Source organism: Mauremys reevesii, linkage group 15 (assembly GCF_016161935.1).
Source record: "Mauremys reevesii isolate NIE-2019 linkage group 15, ASM1616193v1, whole genome shotgun sequence".
Lineage (NCBI taxonomy): Eukaryota > Metazoa > Chordata > Testudines > Geoemydidae > Mauremys > Mauremys reevesii.
Genome location: NC_052637.1, coordinates 10,710,472 through 10,725,526, shown reverse-complemented (window position 1 = coordinate 10,725,526; position 15,055 = coordinate 10,710,472). Strand labels below are relative to the sequence as shown.

At 42.5% G+C, this 15,055-nt stretch overlaps 1 protein-coding gene across 1 annotated transcript; it reads right to left on the bottom strand.

The window, feature by feature from the left end:
- Positions 1-4,275: 4,275 nt before the first annotated feature.
- On the bottom strand, positions 4,276-5,238 carry LOC120383636 (olfactory receptor 6N1-like). Its single transcript, XM_039501803.1, has one exon. It carries the CDS (start codon positions 5,236-5,238, stop codon positions 4,276-4,278), a length of 963 nt encoding a protein of 320 aa, XP_039357737.1.
- Between the last annotated feature and the right edge of the window lie 9,817 nt (positions 5,239-15,055).

Genomic DNA, 15,055 nt, shown 5'->3' with positions numbered 1-15,055 from the left:
TCATTGAAGACACCTGCAATTACCTGAAGGGATGAGCATGTGCATTTTTATCTACCTTTAGAAAATGATTTTTCCCTTTGATTTACTAAGGTTAAATGCTTCCTCATATTTGTATTCAGTTTTCACACTTTTTAATATGGTTCCACTTCAGCGTTTCTCCCACTTGGTTCATTTTGTGTCTCCACAGGTTTGTAGCTAACAATGCCCAATGGGACTTGTACAGCATGACTTCTATAATTGCAACAGTTTTAAAATCTAATGAATCTATGTGTAAAATAATGAACAAACACCAGCTTTCATCTTTGGGAGATGCCCATCCAAGGTGATGGCCTGTTATAAGTGCAGCTATTTTCAGAATTGCCAACTAGATGGCAGCATATATTGACTATTATTAAAGGGATATCAATTATCAGAGAGGTAGCCGTGTTAGTCTGGTTCTGTAAAAGCAGCAAAGAATCCTGTGGCAACTTATAGACTAACAGACGTTTTGCAGCATGAGCTTTCGTGGGTGAATGCCCACTTCGTCGGATGCATTCACCTACGAAAGCTCATGCTGCAAAACGTCTGTTAGTCTATAAGGTGCCACAGGATTCTTTGCTTCTATTAAAGGGATGGTGTAAGTAGATTATATCACCCTTACAACATGCTTTCACTTAGGGAAGAAAAACTAAATGCACAACTAGAGAATGGGGGATAAATGGCTTGGCAGCAGCACTCCTGAGAAGGATCTAGGAGTTATGGTACATCACAAGTTCAACATGTTTCAGCAATGCGATACTGCTGCTGCTGCTGCTGAAAAAAAAAAGGAAATGCAATTTAAGGTTTCATTGACAGAGGCATAACATGCAAGTCTCAGGAGGTGATAGTACCAAGCTGCTTGGCTCTGGTTAGGCCTCAGCTGGAGGCTATGTCCAATTTTGGTCACCAGTGTATAGAAAGGATGTAGAGAAACTGGAAAGAATCCAGAGGTGAGCGACAAAGATGATCAAAGGGATGGAATGCAGCCATATGAGCAAAGGCTGAAGGAACTGGGTATGTTTAAATTGGAAAAGAAGAGATTAATGGGGGACATGATAACGCTCTTCAAATACTTGAAAAGCTGCCATAAAAAAGAGGAGAAAAGTTGTTCTCTCTTGCTGCAGAGGGCAGGACAAGAGGCAATGGGTTCAAACTGCAGCATAGCAGATTTAGATTAAATCTCAGGAAAAACTTCCTAGGTGTAAGAACAGTAGGAGAATGGAACAGACCACCTAGGGAAGTCATGGAATCTCCTTCACTGGAAGTTTTCAAAAGGAGGCTGGACAGCTATGAGTCTTGGATGGCTGAGACTCAACAAGTCCTGCATCTTGGTAGGGCGTTAGACTAAATGACCCTTGAGGTCCCTTCTAACCCAATGATTCTATGCTGCCACCTATTGGCCATTTTACAGTATAACTTTCCCATGATTTTGTTGGCTACTGAAATCCATAGGTCACTAGTCACCCCCCCCTCCATTTCCTCTAATCTGCTGCTATCTTATGTCAATTTCCCAGCATGACAGTCTGTTACTCTGCTCTCCTCTAGTGGATTCTTCTTACTATAGCTGCCTCTTTCCCATTTTTGACTCTGTTACCTGGTGGACATTATTTAATATAACAGCCCATTTCACTGTCCCCTGTTCATTACAAAGCACAGAGTTCCTTTTCTCTTCAGTGCTCTTTGCTCACCACTTATACAGTGTTATACAGCTTCACATCCCTTTCCACTTCCCTCCCTTGGTCATTTGACTACATAAATTTTGCTTTCTTGCCCTTCCACTTTAGCTGCTGTCCACTGGGCTGCACCTTTCCCATTCTTCTTCCCTCTAGTGGTCCCACACAGCATAACTGCATCTTCCCTCATTTCTTACCTATTGCTAGGTGTGCCCAGTTCAAAATTTTAACCATTGGGAACCAAATCACACAACAGCATGTTTGCAACAATAGCGGCCACAACTACACATACAACATTAGTGGATCTCAAAGGTTTATCGGGGTTTACCATTAATTCAGTGCATTTCTGTTTCTGGGGAGTCTGTTTCCAGTGGAAATACATAGATAGAAAATACAGAGACAGCAGCCCAGTGGTTCTCCAGGCTGAGATTCTAGAAGGCATCTAAGTGAGATAGGCACCTAAAGCCTTTTGCAATGGGAGATGAATGCTTAACTCCGTTAGGTCACTTGGAAAATCCTTTCCACAATGCTAAAGTCCTGCAGCTGCCCAGCTACCCTGCCCCTGGCCAAACCCTGACATGCTCAGAGTGGCTGAGCCAGCACTGCCGTGTTTGGCACCACAGGAGTTCTGCTCCTTGCTAGGCGATAGCTGCTTCCTCTTGTCATAGGCTGTGTCATGGCCCAAAGACCGGACCCTGAATGTAGTAGAGATGTCCAAGACATCTGGGGCTGGCTGGACACCATGTCCTGAGAACTAGCCCTTTTGGGACATGCATTCGTTGCAGTGAGTTTTGGGGACACTCATTGTAACAGGTCCCCACCCTTTCGACTGCTCTTTGCAATTGGTGGCAGCAGAGCAGCTTGTGCCCTGCAGGGCCGCATGCAGAGTCCCTCGTCAGTGACCATTTGACAGACTCCATCCCAGAAATGGCCTCAGTTCTAGAGGTGCCCTGGCTTGTGAGTCTACCTCTTTGTTTGCCCAACCTCCCCGCCTCCAAGGGCCCGGTGAGCCTGGATTTATTGCTTTGCTGGAGCTGGTCACAGCCACGCGTAGCCCAGTTAAGAGCTATGAAGCTGTTCCTGGCGAAGTGTTCAGATGTCACTGCTGGGGCCTGGCTGTTTGTATCTGGCCTGTGTGAGTGTAATGAAGGTGGTTGGTTTGCAGGAGGTATGATGGGGATGGAAATAGGCACAATTTCACAGGTGGCAGATTTCCTAAGCTTATGACTCCACAAAGGCTGCACCAAGAGTTTGGACAACAAAAATGCCAACATTTATTTTGATAATAATGGCTTTTTTACAGATATATATATATAGGTTAAGATTGACTCCACTGCTCCTGGTGTCCAGTTGAAAACTTCATGATGAGAACATGATTTTGGCCACGTCCCTCTCTGGCCCTTCCACTTAGATGGACAATGGGAGTTTTCAACTTAATTTTAAAGGGGCTATGCAACAGGATCCCCGGTGTACAGCCTGGAGCTGTGAGACCGCTGTGCCCCTTATCTCTCCAGCCTCAGCTGTCTGTCATGATGCTTTAAGAGTGAGAAGCAGCAACCGCCCCTCCCCCGCATTGCTTTATCACTCACACAAGCATACACAGACACACTCAATTGAGTTGCATGAATGCTCGGAGACACCAGCAAATGCCCCAAGCCTTGCAGCCCCAGAAATGTACCATCTTACACTGCTCAAGACCTTCTCTGGAACAATGCAAGCTCATTAATTAGTTCACCACTTCTTCAAAGGAGAGTGGACATGCATCAGCCCTTGTAATCTGAGCAGATTCCCCAAGCATTTTAGACAAACTCACTGGTTAAGATTAAATATTAAAATAAATAAAAAAAATTAAAAACACCTTCTAAATCCTAAACTTTATCAGACTCAGTAAGATTTGATTCAAACAGCTTTTCTCACCCCACTGGATGCTGCAGCCAAGTTACAGTTTTTAATACACAGGCTGAGTTCCCCTCTCAGTCTGGGATCAACCTCCTCAGTTCAAAGTCTTTCTCTTCCCAGTATTCTTGTTGCCTCCAGAAGAGGTGGGGGAGGACAGAGGTGGTCTCATGATGCCACTGTCCCTTATTTTATACTCTGGAAAAATACTGGCCCAGACATGTCCTGGTGGGCCTTGCTAAGTAATAGAGTTCAGCAATTCCCATTGTGTGGTGCTTGCACAACTGTCTTACAGATTTGTGAATGTCTTGTTTACAATTCCCCTGCTGGTCAATTCCCCTGGTGGGCTGCTGATGGTCGTTTAACGCTCACCTGGGTGTGGGTCAGCTCCTTTGTTGTCACTAGAGAACTAACAGTGGGGGACTCCCAGACTCCCAACATATTTTAATAACAACCATATAACAAAATCTCATACTGCCATATACAATGATATACATATTTTAACAGAAGGTTGAGTTTCAGCAGATCATGACCTTACATATGATACCTTACAAGGCATTCTTTTTATTAAATATCACAACCAAATACAAAAGATGAATATAGGGGTGCTACTTTGAGGTACAGTGCATCACAGGCTCATTGCTTCAATCACCCAGGCAGCTTTCAAACCTCAGGCTAAATTATTGTCTCATAGTCTCTGCATGTTTTTGTGAAAGCCACATTTACTGACTGCTTTGCTTAAGGCTTCCTTGACCTCTCTGTTTCTCAGGCTGTAAATGAGGGGGTTTACCAGGGGAGTTAGGACCGTGAAGCAAAGAGAGAGCACTTTCTTCAGATCTCTGAGTGTATCACGTTTTGGAAGCATGTAGACAATGATTATGGTTCCATAGAAAATTGTCACCACAGTGAGGTGAGAGGAGAAGGTGGAAAAGACCTTTTGTCTCCCGGTAATGGAAGGGATTATCAGGATACTATCAAGGATAAACAGATAGGATGTCAGGGTTAGTAGGAATGGAGGCAAGGTGAATACACAGGCTAGAATGAAATCCACCAATATGCTTAGGTGTGTGTCGCTGCAGGAGAGTTCTATCAGTGGGATGGGATCACAATAGAAATGGTTAATTTCATTTGGGCCACAGAATATTAACTGTGATAGGAATAAGACAAAGATTGTAATAGCCAAGAAACCATTTAACCATGATCCAGCAGCCAACTGGAGGCAAAACCGGTTATTCATAAGAGTTGCATAGTGCAGAGGTTTACATATCGCTAAATACCGATCATAGGACATTGCTGCTAGAAGATAGCATTCCGTAGCTGCCAGAGAGCCTGAGAAATACAGTTGTGTGATGCAGCCAGCGACTGAGATGGTTCTGTCCCCAGTCAGCAGACTGGCCAGTAACCTGGGGAGGAAGGTTGAGGTGTAGCAGATCTCCAAGTAGGACAAGTTAACCAGAAACAGGTACATGGGGGTGTGAAGGTGCTGATCAGTCACAACAAGCATCACAATGAGAGTGTTCCCAGCCACGGTTGCCATGTAGATCACTAGGAACATTAGAAAGAGAAGAATTTTCAGGTCAGGGAGCTCCCCGAATCCCAGGAGGATTAATTCTGTGACGGTCGTTTGGTTTCTCCAATCTGTGCCTTCCATGGGTTGAGTCTAGGAACAAAAAAAATTAAAAAGCTGGGCAATTGAATTGAAAGAACATAGCATAAAATGTTAATTAAATCTTGTGAATTAATACCATAAAGATTCAGAATATTCCCTGGACATAATATTCCCTGGACAGGTACCCGTGTAGACCTCCCTCTGCCATATGAGAGCAATGACTAATATAACAGCCCATATCTCTGATAGACAATTGGTCTGATCTGTCATATCAGAACTTGGCTATCTATCATATCCCATTCTGTGACATATCAGAGCTTAAGAATGATGCTTAAGTTCTTTATTTCACTTCTGTCAATAGCCAGAATCATGCCAGGTCTTAGGAGTCAAAACCAATAAGTACAACAATTCAAATCTTGGATTCAGATTTTTCATTGCAGTCTAGTGTCCATATACACTGATCCCTTGTTAGATTTAATGGAAATTAATCTAAGTATATGGAATAATGCAGCCTCTGGTAGGACACTACTGAGAGTATCAATTCAGGATAATGACAGGTTTCAGAGTAGCAGCCGTGTTAGTCTGTATCTGCAAAAAGAACAGGAGTATTTGTGGCACCTTAAAGACTAACAAATTTATTTTAGCATGAGCTTTCGTGCATCCGAAGAAGTGAGCTGCAGCTCACGAAAACTCATGCTAAAACAATTCAGGATAAGATTGCTTTGAGCAGGGCAGTTACAGCCCAAAGACGGAGTTTCTTTACTATTAAGGGATGCCAAACCAGCCAAATAGAGAGGACTTTGGTTTTACCTCACTGGCTAGCCATAAGTCAAAAAAGGAATTCCTTTAGACACTCCAGTTTCCCTAACAGCATCACTTCTTATGGGGATGACTGGTTATGAAAACCAATATCCCAGTAAAACAAGAAAGGTTCTCCCAGTCCGAAAGGACCAAGCCTCAGACCCAGGTCAATATACACATCAGATCTTACCCACAAATGATACTGTTGCCAATCCTTTAGAATCTAAAATCAATCTGTTTATTCATAGAAAGAAAGAAATATAGATAAGAGCTAAAATTGGTTAAATGGGATCAGTGACATACAGTAATGGCAAAGTTCTTGGTTCAGGCTTTTAGCAGTGATGGAATAAACTGCATATTCAAATTAAGTCTCTGGAGTACATCCACAGCTTGGATGGGTCATTCAGTCTTCCATTCAGAGCTTCAGTTTGTAGCAAAGTTCTTCCAGAGGTAAGAAGCAGGAATGAAGACAAAATGGAGATGATGAGCCTGCCTTTTATAAACCTGTTGATATGTGGCTTGTGCTTCCTTTGTCTCAGATACAAGCTATCCAGCACATGGCATGGAAAAATCTTAGAGTTCTGTCCATAGGAATCTCCTTGTATTCCTTTCTGAGTCATAAGGTGTATCTGCCTTCTCTCAATGGGTCAGTTGTACAGTTGATGGTCCTTAATGGGTCATCAAGCAGGCCAGGCTGATGCAAATTGTGTGGGGTGTCACCCAGAAGCAAGTTTGAAATACAGTCAGTACAGAGCCAATACTTATAACTTTAAATATAAACATGATACATGCAAACAGGTAGCATAATCATAACCAGCAAATCATAACCTCCTCATAGACACCCACTTAATCTCCTTTGTACAAGATTTAGTGGTACTACAGAATCTTGGTTACAACAGTGGTTTATACAGTCACACTTCGTGTCAATAACGTCACAACATATATCCTGGTATATTCAGCATTTCTATGCCCTGTAGGAAAAGGAACAATTTTTATCCCCTCACAACAGATCGGTTTATCTTGTAAATTATGAAGTGGAGTAAATTCTCCCTTAGTTACTGTGGTGGTGATGGTGACGTGGTCAGGGACTGGCAGCACCTTTACTGTTTCCTGATGTGGACTATGTAGCAGTAATAAAATACAGCTCTTTGGACGGTGTATCTTAGGAAGGGTCAAAACCAGGCTGATGTGCAACCCTAACTGGGGAGTGAACCTCTGCACTCCATAATGATTGTGTGATGATAACATAAGAAAAAGAACTGCACTGGAGAGTTGGAGAAAAAAGATGCTGTCCCTGAACTCAGAGTCTAGAAACAATCTGGCATGTGTGATCCAGGCTAGTAAGACTCTATCACCACTTGGCATCTCATTTGAGAACACATTAAGCCAGATCCTCAACTGGTGTAAATCAAGGTATCTCCATTTGTATCAGTGGGGCAGATCCCCAACTGCGGACCTGTCACAGGACATGGATCTCAAGCTCCATCTCTGTGAAATGGTGCTATAAACACTGACTGGCACTGTTGTGGGAAGGAGTGGCTAAAACTAAACATTCACCTGAAGAAGAGCTCTGTGTAGCTCAAAAGCTTCTCTTGTTCACCAACAGAAGTTTATCCAATAAAAGATATTACCTCACCCATCTTGTCCCTCTAATACTCACAAAGCACATTGATTCCCCTGTTTGCTGTTGGTATAGAAATGCAGTCAGGAAGATGGTGCTCACCTGTAACCGCAGCACAGCCCAAGCTTGAAGCAATGAACTCTTATTTCTCAGTGTTTGGCCACCAGGACTCAGGATCCTCAGCTGAGGTTTTTCTCTTTTGTCTTTCTGCAGAAGCTAGATTTTCTCAGTAGAGAGAACTGCATCTCCTTGAATGGACGAGCAGCTGCCGCACTTTGTTTTAGAACATGCTCTTCCTGCTTTATTTACAAAGTGCAGATGTCTGCTGATACTTGTATCCTTCTCCATGGAAAGCTGCCTATCCCTTGATTCATCCTCTGGAGAGGCTGAGCCTGGGGAATTAGTGTTTTTTTGTGTGCAGACAGTGCAAACAGTTGTCCTGTTGCAACCACCTCCTCCACCCAGCCTTTCCGCTGCATGAGATCATTACTCTGCATGGCTGAAATCTAATGCAGCATCCTTGGAGGGCATGACTGTCCAGAGACTGACTCTACTCAGTCATCTTTAGTCATGTCAGTTCCATTGAAGGCAACTACATGAGTAACAATGGCTAAGAAGGTCAGGCCTGCCAGACTGGATGCACATAGGAAACAAAATGTAAAGTAGATTTAATCCATCGTTTGCAAATGAAAGATTTGGATGAAAGACTCTCCCTCCTCCCCATGGTCATATTTCTCCCAAGGAACTTTTGTTATTCTTAATTACAAATGTTTATTTGACAATACTCTCACCCTTCTTCTGAGCAGTAGTGGAACTCAGCATCTTGCTACCCTATGCTACTCATCCATGTGGGCACAAACGATATTGCGAGGTGTGACACTGAATGGATCAAGAGTGACTACAGGGCTCTGGGAGTACGGGTGAAGGAGTTTGGAGCACAGGTGGTGTTCTCTTTGATCCTTCATGTCAAAGGTACGGGCTTAAGCAGAGACAGGTGCATCGTGGAGGTGAATGACTGGCTGCGAAGATGGTGTCGCCAGGGGGCTTTGGGTTCCTCGCTCACTGGATGATATTCCAGGAAGGACTGCTACGCAGAGATGGCATTCACCTTTCGAGGAGGGGAAAGACCCTATTTGGACACAGACTGGCTAACCTAGTGAGGAGGGCTTTAAACTAGGTTTGACGGGGACAGGTGAGCAAAGCCCACAGGTCAGCGGAGACCATGGAGACCTGGAAGATGGGTCAGAAATAGGAGGGAGCATGGGCTATAATGGCAGAGAGAAAGGAGGGTCAGGGCAAAACTGGGAGGCAAGATCAAACCAGTATCTTAGATGCACATATACAAATGTGAGAAGTATGGGTAATAAGCAGGAAGAACTGGAAGTACTAATAAATAAATACAACTATGACATTATTGGCATCACCGAAACTTGGTGGGATAATACACGATTGGAATGTTGGTGTGGATGGGTACAGCTTGCTCAGGAAGGATAGACAGGGGGAAATGGGAGGAGGTGTTGCCTTATATATTAAAAATGTACACACTTGGACTGAGGTGGAGATGGACATAGAAGACGGAGGTGTTGAGAGTCTCTGGGTTAGGCTAAAAGGGGAAAAAAACAAGGGAGATGTCATGCTAAGAGTCTACTACAGGCCACCTAAGCAGGTGGAGGAGGTGGATGAGGCTTTTTTTTAAACAACTAACAAAATCATCCAAAGCCCAAGATTTGGTGGTGATGGGGGACTTCAACTATCCAGATATATGTTCGGAAAATAACACAGTGGGGCACAGACTATCCAATAAGATCTTGGACTGCATTGCAGACAACTTTTTATTGCAGAAGGTTGAAAAAGCTACTGTGGGGAAGCTGTTCTAGATTTGATTTTAACAAATGGGGAAGAACTTGTTGAGAATTTGAAAGTGGAAGGCCTCTTGGGTGAAAGTGATTATGAAATGACAGAGTTCACAATTCTAAGGAAGGGTAGAAGGACTACAGTAAAATAGAGACAATGGATTTCAGGAAGGCGGATTTTGGTAAGCTCAGAGAGCTGATAGGTAAGGTCCCATGGGAATCAGGACTGAGAGGAAAAACAACTGAGGAGAGTTGGCAGTTTTTCAAAGGGACACGATTAAGGGCCCGAAAGCAAGCTATTCCACTGGGTAGGAAAGATAGAAAATGTGGCAAAAGACCACCTTGGCTTAACCATGACATCTTGCATGATCTAAAAAATTAAAAGGAGTAATATAAAAAATGGAAACTAGGACAAATTATGAAAGATGAATATAGGTAAACAACACAGGAATGTAGAGGAAAGATTAGAAAGACAAAGGAACAAAATGAGCTCAAACTAGCCACAGGAATAAAGGGAAACAAGAAGACTTTTTAATCAATACATTAGAAGCAAGAGGAAGACCAAGGACAGGGTGGGTCCACTGTTCAGTGAGGAGGGAGAAACAGTAACAGGAAACTTGGAAATGGCAGAGATGCTTAATGACTTCTTTGTTTCGGTATTCACAGAGAAGTCTGAAGGAATGCCTAACATAGTGAATGCTAATGGAAAGGGGGTAGGTTTAGAAGATAAAATAAAAAAAGAACAAGTTAAAAATCACTTAGAAAAGTTAGATGCCTGCAAGTCACCAGGGCCTGATGAAATGTATCCTAGAATACTCAAGGAGAAAATAGAGGAGGTATCTGAGCCTCTAGTTATTATCTTTGGAAAATCATGGGAGAAAAGAGAGATTCCAGAAGACTGGAAAAGGACAAATATAATGCCCATCTATAAAAAGGGAAATAAAAACAACCCAGGAAACTACAGAACAGTTAGTTTAACTTCTGTGCCTGGGAAGATAATGGAGCAAGTGGTTAAGGAAATCACCTGCAAACACTTGGAAGGTGGAAATAGGGAATAGCCAGCATGGATTTGTAAAGAACAAATCACGTCAAACCAATCTGGTAGTTTTCTTTGATAGGATAACGAGTCTTGTGGATAAGGGAGAAGTGGTGGATGTGGTATAGCTAGACTTTAGTAAGGCATTTGATACGGTCTCACATGATATTCTTATCAATAAACTAGGCAAATACAGCTTAGATGGGGCTACTATAAGGTGGCTGCATAACTGTATGGATAACTGCACTCAGAGAGTAGTTATAAATGGTTTCCAATCCTGCTGGAAAGGTATAACAAGTGGGGTTCCCCTGGGTTCTGTTTTGGGACCGGCTCTGTTCAATATCTTCATCAACGACTTAGCTATTGGCATAGAAAGTTTGCAGACAATACCAAACTGGGAGGGATTGCAACTGCTTTGGAGGATAGGGTCATAATTCAAAATGATCTGGACAAATTGGAGAAATGGTCTGAGGTAAACAGGATGAAGTTTAATAAAGACAAATGTAAAGTGCTCCACTTAGGAAGGAACAATCAGTTTCACACATACAGAATGGGAAGACATTGTCTAGGAAGGAGTACGGCAGAAAAGGATATAGGCGTTATAGTGGACCACAAGCTAAATATGAGTCAACAATGTGATGCTGTTGCAAAAAAAGCAAACATGATTCTGGAATGCATTAACAGGTGTGTTGTGAGCAAGAGACAAGAAGTCATTCTTCCGCTCTACTCTGTGCTGGTTAGACCTCAACTGTAGTATTGTGTCCAGTTCTGGGCACCCCACTTCAAGAAAGATGTGGCGAAATTGGAGAGGGTCCAGAGAAGAGCAACAAGAATGATTAAAGTTCTAGAGAACATGGCCTATGAAGGAAGGCTGAAAGAACTGGGTTTGTTTAGTTTGGAAAAGAGAAGACTGAGAGGGGATATGAAAGCAGTTTTCAGGTATCTAAAAGGGTGTCATAAGGAGGAGGGAGAAAACTTGTTCACCTTAGCCTCTAAGGATAGAACAAGAAGCAATAGGCTTAACCTGCAGCAATGGAGGTTTAGGTTAGACATTAGGAAAAAGTTCCTAACTGTCAGGGTGGTTAAACACTGGAATAAATTGCCTAGAGAGGTTGTGGAATCTCCATCTCTGGAGATATTTAAGAGTAGGTTAGATAAATGTCTATCAGGGATGGTGTAGACGGTATTTGGACCTGCCATGAGGGCAGGGGACTGGACTCGATGACCTCTCGAGGTTCCTTCCAGTCCTAGAATCTATGAATCTATAACCACTTAAAATCTATCTTTTGTGGCCAGTAAACTTACTTTTATGTTTATCCTCACCTGTGAGTTTGTCTGAAGTGTTTGGTAAACCTGCTCAGGTGGCAAAGGCTGTGCATGTCTACTTTCCCTTGAAGTAAGTGATGAATCACTTAATAAACTGGCATTATTCTGTCCAAGACGGTATATCCCTGAGGTACAAGGCTGGGAGCTGGTGGGATCCGGGATCTCTCTGAGATTCATGAGTGGCTGTGGGAGCACTCATGCAATGTAGTGGGGTGTGGGGCTCCACCTGCTGCTGGACTGAGTGATAACAGCACCTGGAGGGGTTTGCTGCTTGTTACTAGCAGAGCATTGTGACAGACACCCCAGGTTAGTGTGTTCAGGGGGCAGAGCAGGTCTCACAGTTCCAGGTTGTACCTGGGGAAACCACCTAGACCATCACAGTTTCCCATTAGAGGAGAATCCAGTGATGTGGCCTCTTAGTGTAACTCATTTGTTTGCACTATATACACCAATCCTGGAAAAACAGGTGGCCACAGACAACAAGCAATGTCTCCCCTCTTTTAGGGATGTCAGACCGTAAGCTAGGAGGAGGACTAGTGTGCAAGGACCTTTCCCCACACAATACTTTCAGTCTAGGACACTAAGGGTGAAAGCTGGGTCATTACCAGTGAATGGGAGCTGGGCAAGGCAGGGTACTTCTATGTATGACCTCTCTGACGAGTGTTGCTGTGCTTCTTTCTAATGCTGTTGCATCATGTGTTTACATATTTTTGATGCATCAGTCCTCTGGTCTGTATCCTAATAACAATTGCAATAACTTTTGTATAGATCCATTGTCGTTCCTAGTATATGCCTTATGGGTTGCCTGACCATTCTGTGTATTGAATTCTCATTTCTGAGAGGTTCCTGCCTCTCCCAAAGGAACAGAAAATAAATAGTTTGAAATGGGAAAGGAAATGTCCAGTCTTCTCTGTCCTGAAGCTACTGGGGTGATGCAGTTTGCCCACTTTTTGGGACAGGGTTGTTTTAAAATAAACTTCTTATATTTGGCTAATGTTCATCCCAAGCGGCACTGAGGAGTTCTCAAAACTGTACCTGCAAAAGTGCCAGAGAGATTGTAGAGATGACAGTTTAGAAAGGGTTTTCCATAAATGTGTCCTTTTTATATTCAGATTTTAGAGCCCCTGCCTGGTTACAGACTGGAACTTGGGCATTTGGAGGCTGCCTAACTAGTCTCCCCAATCCCTGGTCTTACTGACTCAAGAGAGATGAAGAGAGACAGTGTATTCAAACTCACATCCTAACTGAAATATCTGAGTTGTGAAAAGCAGCACTAAATACCGAGTCACTGCATAGGGTTTGTTCTAAGGTAACTAACCTGTGGGCATGTCATGGTTATTATTAAATTTCAAAGCATCACCATTTGAGCCAAAAATTCAAAAGGTAATAACAAAATGTTTTTTAAGTACATCAGAAGCAGGAAGCCTGCTAAACAACCAGTGGGGCCCCTGGACGATCGAGATACAAAAGGAGTGTTTAAAGAAGATAAAGTCATTGTGGAGAAACTCAATGAATTCTTTGCTTCAATCTTCATGGCTGAGGATGTTAGGGAGATTCCCAAATCTGAGCCGGCTTTTGTAAGCAGCAACTCTGAGGAATTGTCACAGATTGAGGTGTCACTAGAGGAGGTTTTGGAATTAATTGATAAACTTAACAGTAATAAGACCAGATGGCATTCACCCAAAAGTTCTGAAAGAACTCAAATGAGAAGTTGCAGAACTATTAACTATGGTTTGTAACCTGTCCTTTAAATCGGTTTCTGTACCCAATGACTGGAAGTTAGCTAATGTAACGCCAATATTTAAAAAGAGCTCTAGAGTTGATACCAGCAATTACAGACCAGTAAGTCTAATGTCAGTACCGAGTAAATTAGTTGAAAAAATAGTAAAGAATAAAATTTTCAGAGACATACAAGAACATAAATTGTTGGGCAAAAGTCAATATGGTTTCTCTAATGGGAAATCATGTCGTACTAATCTATTAGAGTTCTTTGAAGGGGTCAACAAACATGTGGACAAGGGGGATCCAGTGGATGTAGTGTTCTTTGATTTCCAGAAAACCTTTGACAAGATCCCTCACCAAAGGGATAAATTATATAGTCATGGGATAAGAGGGAAGGTCCTTCCATGGATTGAGAACTGGTTAAAAGACAGGGAACAAAGGGTAGGTATAAATGGTAAATTCTCAGAATGGAGAGGGGTAACTAGTGGTGTTCCCCAAGGATCAGTCCTATTCAACTTATTTATAAATGATCTGGAGAAAGCGGTAAACAGTGAAGTGGCAAAGTTTGCAGATGATACTAAACTACTCAGGATAGTTAAGACCAAAGCAGACTGTGAAGAACTTCAAAATTTCTCACAAAACTAAGTGATAGAGCAACAAAATGGCAAATAAAATGTAATGTGGATAAATGTAAAGTAATGCACATTGGAAAAAAATAACCCTAAATATACCTACAACATGATGGGGGCTAATTTAGCTACAGCTAATCAGGAAAAATATCTTGGAGTCATCGTGGATAGTTGCCTGATGACGTCTATGCAGTGTACAGCAGTGGTCAAAAAAGCAAACAGGATGTTAAGGATCATTAAAAAGGGCATAGAGAATAAGATGGAGAATATCTTATTGCCCTTATATAAATCCATGGTACGCTCACATCTTGAATATTGCATACAGATGTGGTCTCCTCATCTCAAAAAAGATATACTGGCATTAGAAAAGGTTGAGAGAAGGGCAACTAAAATGATTCTGAGTTTGGAATGGGTCCTGTATGAGGAGAGATTAAAGAGGCTAGGACTTTTCAGGTTGGAAAAGAGGAGACTAAGGGGGGATATGATAGAGGTATATAAAATCATGAGTGATGTGGAGAAAATAAATAAGGAAAAGTTATTTAGTTGTTCCCATAATATAAGAACTAGAGGCCACCAAATGAAATTAATGGGCAGCAGGTTTAAAACAAATAAAAAGAAGTTCTTCACACAGTGCACAGTCAACGTATGGAACTCCTTACCTGAGGAGGTTGTGAAGGCTAGGACTATCACAGGGTTTAAAAGAGAACTGGATAAATTCATGGAGGTTAAGTCCATTAATGGGCAATTAATGGACTAGCCAGGATGGGTAAGGAATGGTGTCCCTGGCCTCTGTTTGTCAGAGGGTGGAGATGGATGGCAGGAGAGAGATCACTTATGGAATGTCAGGGATTGGATATTTACATGGATATCA